Source organism: Ictalurus furcatus, chromosome 2, assembly GCF_023375685.1.
Source record: "Ictalurus furcatus strain D&B chromosome 2, Billie_1.0, whole genome shotgun sequence".
NCBI lineage: Eukaryota > Metazoa > Chordata > Actinopteri > Siluriformes > Ictaluridae > Ictalurus > Ictalurus furcatus.
This window is the reverse complement of record NC_071256.1, coordinates 38694938-38709127: the sequence shown is the minus strand read 5'-3', so window position 1 is coordinate 38709127 and position 14190 is coordinate 38694938. Positions and strand designations below refer to the sequence as shown.

General features: G+C 40.8%; 2 protein-coding genes across 4 annotated transcripts; both read right to left on the bottom strand.

Moving 5' to 3' along the window:
- Positions 1–479: 479 nt before the first annotated feature.
- LOC128603937 (perforin-1-like) lies at positions 480–9761 on the bottom strand. Of its 3 annotated transcripts, XM_053618738.1 has the most exons (7): positions 9059–9761; positions 7850–7918; positions 6107–6148; positions 3241–3796; positions 2981–3119; positions 2596–2813; positions 481–1561 (listed from the first exon to the last, which is right to left on the bottom strand). In XM_053618738.1, the coding sequence occupies exons 4-7, from the start codon at positions 3768–3770 to the stop codon at positions 682–684; spliced, it is 1767 nt and encodes a 588-aa protein (XP_053474713.1). In that variant the 5' UTR covers positions 3771–3796; positions 6107–6148; positions 7850–7918; positions 9059–9761; the 3' UTR covers positions 481–681. The 3 variants fall into 3 exon arrangements, with proteins under 3 accessions (XP_053474703.1, XP_053474713.1, XP_053474715.1); XM_053618740.1 differs by lacking the exons at positions 7850–7918; positions 9059–9761 and having other exon boundaries at positions 6107–6520; XM_053618728.1 differs by lacking the exons at positions 6107–6148; positions 7850–7918; positions 9059–9761 and having other exon boundaries at positions 480–1561; positions 3241–4416.
- Positions 9762–9902: 141 nt separating this feature from the next.
- On the bottom strand, positions 9903–13858 carry LOC128604006 (perforin-1-like). The gene is made up of 5 exons (XM_053618782.1): positions 13182–13858; positions 12266–12812; positions 12012–12150; positions 11678–11895; positions 9903–11468 (listed from the first exon to the last, which is right to left on the bottom strand). The coding sequence occupies exons 2-5, from the start codon at positions 12784–12786 to the stop codon at positions 10589–10591; spliced, it is 1758 nt and encodes a 585-aa protein (XP_053474757.1). The 5' UTR covers positions 12787–12812; positions 13182–13858; the 3' UTR covers positions 9903–10588.
- Positions 13859–14190: the final 332 nt, after the last annotated feature.

The window sequence follows — 14190 nt, the reverse complement described above, 5'->3', positions numbered from 1 at the left end:
TCATATTAACCCCGAAATTTCAAATGTTCTACCCTATGTCATATGATGAAGTTTGATATTTATTAAGTATTAAGCAAATTTAATGTAATCTTTGACAGGATAACCCAGAGATGCCTGTCACTTGACAAAATCAGAACGGATCAACAATTCCACTCACTGTGATCGCCAGTGGAGAGAAAGTATTCCCCTCCCATCCAGAGAGCATGGCCAATTTTGCTTCCTTGTGACATCATCAGTGGCATCGCATTGCCTTGTGTCCCCTCTAGGTAATGAAAATGTGCGTGTGTGTGAACAACTGTCTTTAAAACCAAAGTCTTTTTGAAAGCAATAGTCAGTTCTGCCCTGGTGGACATGTCTTCCCTCTGGCCTTCAAAATAAAAACTACACATAGCAGTTCTCACTTTCTGTAAGACATGTGGACTTTGTGGATGTTCTTAAGGTTTAAGAATGGAGTTAACAAGTTGCAAATGTAACCGATAATATTACTTTTTTTCAAGAATATTTCATCAAAAGGGTTGTTTCATGAGCATTTTTATTAAGCTTTTAAAAAGGGCAAAAGGCAGCAGAAATGAGCAGGAAAGATTTAGTTATAATGTGCCAATCCAATGTGCATTTATTCTACTTGAAATATTTTAATAGCTGGCATGAATTTGCGATAGGTTCACAAACTACACAATTGGACTACAATTCAAAACCTGTAGCTTTGCGAATGTTGCTCTGGTTGAAGCGGGGAAGGCGCTCATCGAGGAGCACTCCCATCTGCAGCAGCATGCCTCTGGGAATCAGGCGAGCGTGCCGGGAGACGTACACTTTCTGCAGCTCTGCTTCCATGGGAGAGGGCTTATACTCCAAGCACGAAGTACCAGACAAACCGGGAACGCATTTCACCTGCACTTTATAATACAGCGTTCCGTGATTGAGGGCACAGAAGTTCTCTTCCACTCCAGATTTCAATTTAACAGTGCATGCCCCGAGAAGGTCGTCATCCCAGCCACTGTCCCTGTCCCACACCTCCAACTTCACACTGCTGAACTGAGTCAGGTCCTCAGTTCCTAGATTGAAATCCCAGTTCCATGTTGGCCAGTTTTGGTTCCAGATCACGGAGGTCTGGCCGAGGAAGTTCTTACCATTTCGGAGGAGCTTGACATAGCCATCTGTCTGTTTGAAGTAATCTCCCCATAAACCTGTGGCTTTGATTGCAGTTACAGTGATCTGAGCGAATCCTTTCTGTGTGGGGCAGCAGTTGAGGGCCACACCCGGGTTGTTGTGGCAGCTGCAGGTGCATGGCTCCTTAGGATCAGTCTTCACTCCGGTTTTGCATTGGCTCGTGCAATTTTTCCACAGGCCTCTCTGGAGTATGTAGTCCTTGATGGCATTACGCAGATGCTCTCGGTTCGGCTTCTTAGTCGGCAGCAACTCGTGAAGGGGCTCAAGCGAGTAGGAAAGCACATCTGGGTGAGTGGGCAGAGATGAGACCCACTCCTTATAGGCCTTTGGGTCGTTATTTGACGAGAATAGAAGGTCCACATTTTGAGTATGTCCACCAATAATGTTAGTTTCCCTTTAATAATGAGAGAAATATGGATGTCAGAAAAACTGAATAAATTCCCAAATAAATGCCTGGTACAATTGATTATTAAATCATTAAAACCCCAAAAACAAATTAATTTGAATTGAGGGCCTCTGGACAGATGTAGAAGACATCAGGACAAAAAAGTCCTGACAAAAAAGTTGTGGAAGCTGGCATTTTTTACATTACAGCAGATCGATAAGGTATGAAGTTTGTGGGACAAAGACCAAATTCATTATCATGAGATTGTGAATATCATGTAGTGCTTAATGATGTGTTTATCTTATCTTATATTCATCTTCCGTAACTGCTTTATCCTAATCAGTGTCACAGTGTTTTAAATTGCTAATTTCTTTATATTTTGATTTTGATATTTAGAACCAGTTAAGTTTGGCCAAATGTCCTGAAAGAGTGGGATTGGTCAAACTTTCAGTGCAAGTGAGCAGGATTGGTCAAACTCAGCAGGAGCAAGTGGGATTGATCAAGCTTGCTGCAGGCGTGAAGCATGATTGGTCAAACGTTCTGTTATAAAGGGCAGGATTGGTCAAATTTTCAGCAGCAGTGGGATTGGGCAAACTTTCTATGGCTGCAGGATTAGTCAAAAAGTAAGATTGTTCAAACCTGCAGGAGAGGGATGAAACTTTCTGCGAGAGTATCTGAGATTGCTTTAATTTTCTGTGGAAGCAGGATTTGTAAACCATTCTGCAGGAGCAGGATTGGTCAAACTTTCAGCTTGAGCGGAACTCATTAAACTCTGTGGGAGTGGGAGGAGTTGGTCAGACTTTCTGCAGGAGCAGCTGGGGTTGGCCAAATGTTCTGTGGAAGCAGGACTGGTCAAATTCTGTTGTTAAAATTTGTTGTTTTATACTATGATTTAAACATACTATGGTTTGTGACTTTTGTTAAAGGTCTTGGCATGCCCTAAAAAAAAAAAAAATTACCAGATGATTTTCACCACCCCTGCCAGGCATCTGGTGTTCATTGAACCATAGTTACAAAAAAAAAAAGTTAATAATTCTACAAACCTGTCACTGAAGCTGCTAGCAAAACTCTTTTTATTCAGAGTCTTGTCCTTGGCCTGCTTGCAGTGATGAGATTCAGTCTGCAGATTTGCAGCTGTTCCCATACTGACAGAAGCCTCCACGTCCAGACACATCTTCACCTCATCCACGCTCAGACCCTGCAGGGACGCCTCGCACTCCTTGATGCTGGTCACAGAGCGAACCTCTCCACCCAGAGTCACCTGCACACAGCCACAGAGTTTCCAGTCAACAAGACCATAGATTCATTCTGGAACAAAAGTTAGACTACTCTAAAACTGAAGTGGACAAGGCTTTCTTTCCTACATGCTAGAAGAAGATTATCTGCAAGGCTGTTTCAGAGTCTGTGGAAAGGTATTGTCTCATTCACCTTTGTGATGTAATGAGTACCAAACTTGTCAATCAGCTTGTAATAGAGGTGCTTTGAATGATTATCATATGCTGCAGGGAGGCTTCTGAATTCATCCTTTAGCTCTGGGTGCAGGACTGGACGGCTGGAAACCCTGTAACTAGAAGGTTGAACAGGACGTAGAATACAAACATAACAATAAATATGCAGCATTTATAAAATTAAATATTAATTGTGCATATTTCAACATATGGAACTGACAAAACACTTTCACATCCTACCTGTAGTATCCACATGAGACATCATGGCTGGTGAAGCTGAACTTGTCTTTTTTAGTTTTCTCCATTGAATACTCAGCCAGCTTGGAGTTACTGCCTGCCAGTATCAGTGATCCCTGGACTTTTGGAATGGTTATTTGCAAGCCTAACTTCCAGTTGTTCTCGATAGAGGAGGTGCTGGCGCTGACCAGGGACTCGCTGGACTGGTAGACCATGCCGGAAACTTTCATACTGCACTTCTGACTTGGTCTCCAGTCCACTACAGAAATTGGGAGCTTCTGCTTTTGGTCTCCCATGTAGCGGTTTTTACACAGAGTGCAGGACTTGTCCTTCTGGAGCCAGGAGCTCATGTCAAGGACAAAGGCCCCTTTCCGTTGCATGGTGGTGATGTCAAAACCTTCTCCTGCCAGGTGAGATCCGGGAGCAAAGTCCACATTGCGACACTGAGTTTCCTTCGCCTTGAAGCAACTCTGGCTGGTTGGAGGAGGGAGACTTGTGGCAAACACGGCCCAAATCAGAAGTGCCTGCAACATAGCTGGATTTGTTGTAGGTCCAGTTCCTGTAGTAAAAGAATTGTGAATTTGAAGATAGTTAAAGCTACAACGCTGCATCGCTGTGACATATACTCACTATAATATTTTAAAGGGTTGCCACCTTTTCAACATGCCAAAACACCACTAAGCCCCAACATCAATTTACAGTGGGGGAAATAAGTGTTGGACGCATCAACATTTGTTTCAGTAAATATATTAACAATGAGGTTATTCACATGAAATTTTCACCAGACTTCAGTATTAACTCAAGAAATCTGTAAATATAAAGAATTCACAACATTAAAGTCCATAAATAAAGTTATGTGTAATAAAGTGGAATGACACGGGAAAAAAGTATTGAACACGCTAACTGAAATGTATTTAATACTTAGTGGAGAAGCCTTTGTTTGTAATGACGCTTCAAGACGCTTCCTGTATGAAGAAATTAACGGGCCGCAGTATTCAGGTGTGATTTCGGTCTGTTCTTCTAAACATATTGTCTTTAAATCTTGTTCAGTTGGATTCGAGTCAGGTGATTGACTGGGCCATTCTAACACCTTCATTTATTTTCTCTGAAACGAGTTGAGAATTTCCTTTGCTATATGCTTTGGATCGTTGTCCTGCTGGAAGCTCCACCCACGTCTCATCTTCATCATCCTGGTGGATGGCAGCAGATTCTTCTCAAGAATCTCCCGGTGAAGATCTCCATTCATCGTTCCTTCAGTTATATGAAGTCCGCCAGTACCATGTGATGAAAAACAGCCCCACACCATGATGCTTCACCTCCAAACTTCACTGTTGGTGTAGTGTTTTTAGGATGATGTGCAGTGCCATTTCTTCTCCAAACATGGTGTGTAGTATGACAGACAAAAAGTTCAGTTTTGCTCTCGTCTGACCAGACTACACTCTCCCAGTATTTCATAGGCTTGTCCAGATGAGTTGTAGTAAACTTCAAACGAGCTTCGACATGCCTTTTCTTTAGTAATGGAGTCTTGCAGGGTGAGTGTGAGTGGAGTGCATTGCCTATTGTTTTCTCTGTGACGATGGCACCTGCTGCCTCCAAGTGTTTCTGGAGCTCTTTCCGAGTGGCCCTTGACTCCTGGGCTACTCTTCTGACTGTTCTTCTGACTCCCTGGTCAGAAATCTTGCGAGGAGGTCCTGTGCGTGGCCGGTTGATGACGGAGTGATGTTGCTTCCACTTCTGGATAACGGCCCCAATGGTGCTTACTGTAGGATTCAGAAGTTTTGAAATACGTCTGTATCTGATTCCATCAATATGTTTCACAACAATAAGGTTGTGAAGGTCTTGGGAGCGCTCTTTACTTTTACCCATCATGAGATGTTTCTTGTGTGACACCTTGGCAATGAAAAGCCTTTTTATAGACCATCAATATACTAACCCAGCTGATATTAATCTGCACAGATAGGGGGTGTAATTACTTACGGATTTCAGCTGGCTCCTTGCCTTACCTTGCCTTGGAGAACTGCTTTTTCTTAGCGTGTTCAGTAGTTTTTTCCCGTCTCATTCCACTTTATTACACATAACTTTATTTATAGACGTTAATGTTGTGAATTCTTTATATGTGCAGATTTCTTGAGTTAATGCTGATGTCTGGTCAAAATTTCATGTGAATAACCTCATTGGAAAAATATTTACTGAAAAAAAACATTGACACGTTCAATACTTACCCACTGTGTACATAGTAAATAACTAGTGTACTTTAGCAGAGATTACAGATGTAGTAAAAGTAAAGTGCAACAGGATGTTAAGAACAAATGTCTTTATCAGCTGTGCAAGCAAAGTGCTTCTGAGGCTATGGAGGTGAAAGCAGTAGATATTCAAGATAGATAAATGACATACGTAGATATGAGATCATGCTTAGCTCCAGACAGACACTTTTTTTTTTTTTTTTTTTTAAATCTTGCTGAATCAATGCTGAATGTGTTATCAGTGATTTGAAATGTTTAAATACTACTAAGTTTTAATAGTGAAAAACAGTTCACATTGCTCAGTCTATCTGAAAAGAAAAGGTCTATATAAATTTGACCACCCCTAAAATGGGTCATACTATTATCAATGCACAAGCGCGCCCAGTAGGTTATATGCAGAAAATACCGCGCAATCATGCGTACAGTCGCTGAATGCGATGAAGTTAGCACGCGAAGGTTGGTAGAGTAGCCACAAATTTTACTCAAGTGCAAGTAATTACTCAAGTAAGAGTAAAAGTAATAATGTTAATAATGACTTGAGTACGAGAAATAAACAATCCAATGAGAAGACGACTCAAGTAGCAAGTTACTGGTTACTTCAGATCTGATTAAACTGTACACCACACCTCTCCTGTTGTGGGTTCAAGATGAAGCAGCGTATCCTAGTCCTGTGAGGGGTACAATAACACACATCCAGTCATTTCCAACACAAAATCTCTCTCTCTCTCTCTCTCTCTCTCTCTCTCTCTCTCTCTCTCTCTCACACACACACACACACAAATCAAAAAATGAACATTTTCAGAATCTTTATTTTTGCATGTTAACAACACAAACTTGTCAGCATCTGCATTTCAGCAAGACAACAGAGAACAAAAGAAGAGACTACGGAATAGAACAGAAGAGAAAGTGTGAGTGTGTAGAGAGAGAGAGAGACTGTGTGTGTGTGTGTGTGTGTGTGTGTGTGTGTGTGTGTGTGTGTGTGTGTGCCCTGCCTCCATCGACATACTCACTTCTAACCCCCCTCTCCATGACCGAGCCACTAAAAAAGTGAGCGGTTGTTTCTGACACATTCAGACCACTGCAGCGTAACATGAGAGCCACAACCTCATTATACGTGATATGAACTAATTATTAAAACTACATATATTCATTAAGATTTAACAGTAACGCAGGAACACCACCGAATGTAGGCGGTTCATCAAAATAAAATATTTATGGTGAAATGATTAAGATGAAGTCTACTTATTGTCTTCAGGTCACTCTTTCGGTTCTTCTTTTCTAGATTGTTCGACACCAATACCGTACCGTTGTGTAAGACGCAGCCCTTAAGTCACGACGCACGACTGTTCTGTTTTATCCGTGTATAGTTTAAGTTGGAAATAACTTGAAATGACATTTTCACCTATGAATAACAGAGGCCTTTTCTGCACTCAGATTTCATTTAACAACTCTGGTGATGTCACGAGTAAGAGAACGGGAACTGACTTGGGGCAGTTTTTACTGGAAAGAGAAGACAAGTAAGTTGAGCAGTTCAGAAAGTACGTTCATGGCACTATTCGTCACATAAAGCTGAACAGGATTGTGTTTATAGCGTTTAAAGTGTGCTCATGTGTTGTTTTAAGGATACAGCACAGTGGTTCACTGAAGCACACGTCTGCATTACATCTGCATTACATCTGCATTACATCTGCATTACACCAACTAGTTAATCTGGTCAAACTGAAAAAATAAATAAATAAATCTTCTACCCATAAAAGTCAGTGTATAATTTGTACAGTACTGTACAAAAGCTTTAGACGCACGATTAAAAAATCTATAAAAACTGTTATAGATTTTTTATTTTATTTTACGACTTCTACATTTATCGAGTCAGTATAAAAAACATTTTAGATTCGCAAACATTAGTTTTCTAACACAAAATTAAATGTTACAGAAAAACGTTTGTATGTCATTAAGGAAAGCAGCGTATTACATAAGACACTTTTCAGACCAAAAAAAAATAAAAAATTCTCCAGAAGATCCGTGGCTGGTTCTGCAAGAGAAGATGCTCGATAGAAAATTACCGGCTCATTTCCTTATAAATCTTCACAAATTGTACCAGAGACTACTATTTTAAATTTTTTGTCACACCAAATATTGAGTTTGTCTCATTTACCTCTGTTTAGTGCTCTTTACAGTTTTTTTTTTTAAAGAAACATTTAATTTCATTATTTTGAAGGCATATTTGCTTTACAGCAGTTCTTTGCACGTGCCTAAAACTTTTGCACAGTACTGTGTGTGTGTGTGTGTGTGTGTGTGTGTGTGTGTGTGTATAGTGAAATATCCATAAAGTGTGGATGTAATTCAAGTTTATGTGTTGTCGCACTTACCTTGGTGTGTTTGTGTGGGCAGATAGTCTTCTAAATGTCCTTCTTCGGTTGTACATGGGGTATTTATACCTGTGTAGGACATGGGACTGGATTTGTAGGTGTAAGTTTGTGGGTGTTTGGACAGAAAGGTGTTAAATGATACTGTGTATGAAAGTCGGTGGTGTATTAGAATGTTAGCGGAGGTGATGTTTTCGATACTCAGTGGTTTACAATGACCTCACGTAGCTGATGCGTTTATACCGAGCAACTAACAGTTGAGACTGGATATAACTAAGTGTGTGTAAAACAAAACACATCTGATTTATGCTAATACTAGCTTTCTGTAGAACCAAAGAGAGAAAGCAATAGACGATGTTGTGCCCTGGTGAGTACATCTCCACCCAAGTTCTCGAAATCAAAACCATGTTAGTTCTCACTTTCGGTACGTTTTGTGGGTTTTGTCGAGGAGGTTTTCATGACACTTTTTAAAAGTTGCACATGTAAACTAAACCACACTGTCAGAAATGCCTTTCTTGAAACAAGCAAGACGCACTTAAGTCTAGTTGAAGTGTATTCAAATCAAGCAAATAATCTGCTAATGGGGAAGCAAAACTGACTTGGTGAGAATTCTTGAAAACTGCGTAAATATCTAATCACTAAAAAATGCTATTGGATGTTAAAACTAGATGCTAAAATGCTAAAATGTAAGCAAGTTGTGCTTATTACACGCAGTGTAACCAACACAGTTACTTTAAGACAGACTTACAATTATTATTTTGATCTTTGACTGAGCTGACTTTAAGATTTTATCTCTCAATCTAAGATCTAAGATTTTCTATCTACACTACGTCTCTAGGGCAGGAGATTGAGTCTCATGGCTTCTCATATCATTGCTATGCTGATGGCACGCAGCTCTAGTTGTCCTTCCAGCCTGACGATCCATCCGTCTCTGCACGTATCTCTGCTTGCCTGTCGGACATCTCGGTCTGGATGAGGGAAAACCACCTTAAGCTCAACCTGGCAAAATCTGAGCTTCTCATCATCCCAGCCTGTCCCTCAATCAACCACAACCTCACTGTACAGCTCGACTCAACCACACTCGAACCAACCAGGACGGCCAGGAACCTTGGGGTGATTCTTGATGACGGCTTGACCTTTACCGACCACATCTCAACAACTGCAAGGTCCTGTAGGTTCATCCTTTACAACATCAAGAAAATCAGACCCTACCTCACCGAACAGGCTACACAGCTACTAGTCCAGGCTCTTGTTATCTCTCAACTGGACTACTGCAACTCACTGCTTTCAGGCCTCCCAGCAGCTCCATCAAACCCCTTCAGATGATTCAGAATGCTGCAGCGCGCCTCATCTTCAACCAGCCCAAGAGAACCCACGTCACACCCCTCTTCATTTCCTCCACTGGCTTCCTGTAGCCGCCCGCATCAAATTCAAGGCCTTGATGCTCACCTACAAGACCTTGTCAGGAACAGCGCCCCCTACCTCAACTCTCTCCTGAAGGCCTACGTTCCCTCTCGCAATCTGCGATCAATTAGCGACCGACGCCTAGTAGTTCCTACTCAGCGTGGCGCAAGGTCCCTTTCCAGAACCTTCACACTAACTGTTCCTCAGTGGTGGAATGAACTTCCAACCTCAGTCCGGACCGCAGAATCTCTCACCATCTTCAAAAAACAGCTAAAGACCCACCTCTTCCATCAACACCTAACCAACCCATAAAATTTTATTATTTTTTTTTAAATGCACTTACACCTCTACTCTGCACTTTGCTTCTTCTGGAATTCAATTAATGGATCTTGTACAGTAGCACTACTTGTATTGTTCTCTGCTTGATATGTTGCTTTGCTTGTATCTTTCTCATTTGTAAGTCGCTTTGGATAAAAGCGTCTGCTAAGTGAATAAATGTAAATGTAATGTAAATGTAAGATGAATAATTACCAAAAAAAAAGCTTACAATAAGACACAATTTCTTCAAACAGATCAATAAACATAAGTGACTTTGTCTTAAGTTAAGGCTCCTTTGTATTGAAACAGGGGCTGATGGGTAATGCAGTTCTGTCTGGATTTCAGCATAACCATGACACCTAGCTGATTCATTGAAATATTTTTGTGCAAGTGGTCTTACTCTTAAAATAAGGAAAACCATCTTGTTCCTCTGCTGGAATATTACGCAAATCGTTGTTGTAGCTTGTTACTGGTTAAATCTTAAGCTCAATATCTTATTAAGACAAAGTTAAGATGCATTTTCTTAAAATGAGATTACTTTTCTAATGCAAAACATGCTTGACAAGATGATTTTTCTTTTTACACAAAAAAAGAGACTAATTTCCACTGAAACAAGGCTTTTTTATTTTCTTGAAATTGCTTTTTTTGCAGTACATAGGTTTATTGGACATGCCACACGATATCTGTTTTTATCAGCAATATTTCAAGAATATTTTGCTTCATGACACTTTTATTAAGCTTTTTTATAAAAGACAATGGCAACACAAATGAGCAGGAAATGTAGATAGTAATAATGCACCAATATTATGTGCAAATATTCAAATATATGGAAATAAATGGCATCAATATGCAATTTACAAACTACACAATGGTAGAAATATTTTGCTTCATGAGACTTTTATTAAACTTTCAAAAAGTCAAAATGCAGCAATATTATAAAAGGCATCAGTAACACGTGCACCTATTCTACTTCAAACAGCATGATAACTGGCGTGAGTATGCACAAAGAACACGACTGGTCTACAACTCAAGACCTTTAGCTTTGCGAATGTTGCTCTGGTTGAAGCGGGGAATACGCTCATCGAGGAGCACTCCCATCTCCAGCAGCATGCCTCTGGGAATCGGGCGAGCGTTCCGGGAGACGTACACTTTCTCCAGCTGTGCCTCCATGGGAGAGGGCTTGTACTCCATGCAAGAAGAACCAGCCAAACCGTGAACACACTTCACCTCCACTTTATAATAGAGTTCTCCGTGATTGAGTGCACAGACATTTGTCTCAACTCCAGATTTCAATGGGATGCTGCATTCCCCAAGAAAGTCATCATTTGAATTACTGTCCTCGTCCCACACCTCCAGCTTCACACTGCTGAAATGGGTAAGAGCCACAGTTCCAAGATGGAAATCCCAGTCCCACTTAGGTGAGTTATCATTCTTTATCACAGACGTCTGGCCAAAACTAATCTTTCCATTGAGGAGGATCTTGACGAATCCATCTGTCTCAGTTAAGTAATCTCCACATAAACCTGTGGCTTTAATCACAGTTACAGTGATCTGAGCAAATCCTCTCTGAGTTGGGCAGCAGTTGAGGGCCACACCTGGGTTGTTGTGGCAGCTGCAGCTGCACGGTTCCTTGGGGTTGGTCTTCACACCGATCTTACATGGGCTTGTGCAGTTTTTCAACAGAGCCCTCTGGAGGATGTAGTCCTTGATGGCAGTGTACAGATGCTCTCGGATTGGTTCCTTTACCGGCAGCAGCTCGTGAAGGGGCTCGAGTGAGTAGGAAAGCACATCAGGGTGAGCAGGCAGAGATGAGACCCACTCCTTATAGCCCCTTGGGTCATTATTTGATGAGAAAAGGAGGTCGACACTCTGAGTGTGGCCACCAATCACATTTGTTTCCCTTTTGGGATGAGAGAAATGTTTTTTGGAATAATCTAATGTTTTATATATATTTGAAGTAATTTAACCAGCTGAACTAAGTGCTCGTACAGGCACCTTCTTTATCGACAGGGATTTGTAATAATATCAGCAATAATTAGGTTACACACAGCGAGAGAGAGAGAGAGAGAGAGAGAGAGAGAGAGAGAGAGAGAGAGGGGCTGTACAAACCTGTCACTGAAGATGCTAGAAAAGCTCTTTTTGCTCAGACTCTCTTCCTTGATCTGCTTGCAGTGATGAGCCTCGGCCTTCAGATTTGCAGCTATTCCCATACTGACAGAAGCCTCCACGTCCAGACACATCTTCACCTCGTCCGCGCTCAGACCCTGCAGGGACGCCTCACACTCCTTGATGCTGGTCACAGAGCGAACCTCTCCACCCAGAGTCACCTGCACACAGGTATTCATTCTAGAACTGTGAAGTTATATTCATTTTTCAGTACTTTATAACTGAGATGGACGAGTCTGCTCCATGGTCTATTCTGGAAATGTATTATTTCATTCACCTTTGTGATATAATGAGTACCAAACTTGTCAATCAGCTTGTAGTAGAGGTGCTTTGTTGACTCATTGTATATCTCAGGCAGACGTCCAAATTCATTGATTAGCTCTTGGTGCAGGAGTGGACTGCCTGAAACCCTGTATCTAGAAGACAGACCATAAAGCAGGACGCAAAAAAAGAAAGATAAATGATGCTGTAATTGTATAAGTAAATATAAATCAACATATGGCTTTGTCAAAACACCTTTTCATCTCCTACCTGTAATAATCACATTTGACATCATGGCTGGTGAAGCTGAACTTGTCTTTTTTGGTTTTCCCCATCGAATACCCTGCCAACTTGGAGTTACTGCCTGCCAGTATCAGTGATCCCTGGACTTTTGGAGTGATTATATGCAAGCCTAACTTCCAGTTGTTCTTGATAGAGGAGGTGCTGGCGCTGACCAGGGCCTCGCTGGACTGGTAGACAGAGCTGGACAACTTCATGCTGCACTTCTGACTCGGTCTCCAGTCCACCACAGAAACCGGGATCTTCTGCGTTTGACCTTCCATGTAGGGGTTTTTACACAGAGTGCAAGACTTGTCCTTTTGGAGCCAGGAGCTCATGTCAAGGACAAAGGCCCCTTTCCGTTGCATGGTGGTGACGTCAAAGCCTTCTCCTGCTAGGTCGGATCCCGGAGCGAAGTCCGCATTGTCACATTGAGACTCGTTGGCCTTGAAGCAACTCTGGCTGGTTGGAGGAGGGAGAGTTCCGGCAAACACGACCCAAATCAGCAACATGGCTGGATTTGTTATGTGTCTTGTTCCTGTAATATATATATATATATATATATATATATATATATATATATATATATATATATATATATATATATATATATATGCAGTGTTGAGGAGCTCTGGTACTCAAAAAGTAGAAAACATCAAAGTGTCACATAGTGTTTTAGTATTGCCCTTACAGTTATGTTCTCATCTTTCTCAGTATTCTCAGTATTCTGTAATTTCTAATTAGAGTAATTTATTCCCCAAAACATAATTCTTAATCCATGCTAATAGTTGCAGTAATATATTTACCATTGAATAGATTTCCTGAAATACAATAATCTTTATATAAAAATTGCGAAAATATCTAATCAAATTTGACATAATTCATACTTGGGGGTCGTTGCACTTACCTTGATGTGTGTATGAGCAGATATAACCTGTGCACACTATGGGGGTCTTCTAAATGAACCTTCTAAATCTTCAGTTCATCATGTGGTATTTATACACATGTGCAAGATCTGGGGCATGACAGTTTATAGGTCAATGAATACGTCAGTAACATAATGACAGGTTTGAAAATAAAACAGGAAATGATGTTAATGTTGTGTGAGAGAGTTAAACGATATGGTGGACATGTCTTCCCACAAGCTGACAAAATGAAAACCCCACATAGAGTTACTGAATACTGGAGATCCCGCCTGATTACCTGCGGACTAAAAGTAGAGAACACTGATGTCACATTTTACTAGTTTTATTTGAACAGCGTCTCAGTATTGCTCTTACCATCATGTCCTTACCTAATTCATTTCTGGATTGATATCAGCACTGTGTAGCTTAAAGTTAGAGTGATTTGTCCGCCAGAACATTAATAAATCTCTACCAATAGTTCTAGAAATATATTTACCATTCAATAGGTTTGCTAAAATAGAGAAATATAGATATAAAAATTGTGAAAATGTCCAATAAGAGTGGATGTAATTCAACCTTGACGTGTGTGTGTGTGTGAGCAGATATATCCTGTGCATGCTACATAGGTCTTTTAAATGAACCTTCTAGAAAATTCTAAAAGTTCTTCTTCAGTTCTACATCGGGGATTTATGCATATGCATGACATGGGGCAGGATATATAGGTGTAAGTTTGGGGGTGTTTGGACAGAATGGTGTGAATCGATGGTGTGTATGAATGTCCGGGGTGTGTTAGGGTGTTACTAGTGGTGATATTTTCAATATTCGGTGGTTTATAATGAGCTCATTCAGCTGATGCTTTCATACAAAGCAACTTACAATTGAGACAGGATATGACTAAGCAGTTGAGGTTTAACGGCCTCAAATCCATCTCCTCAACTCCAATACTTTGGGGGATACTGCATGGAGGGCTTTTTCTGCTTCTAATTTCATTTTTGTATCATATATAAAGCA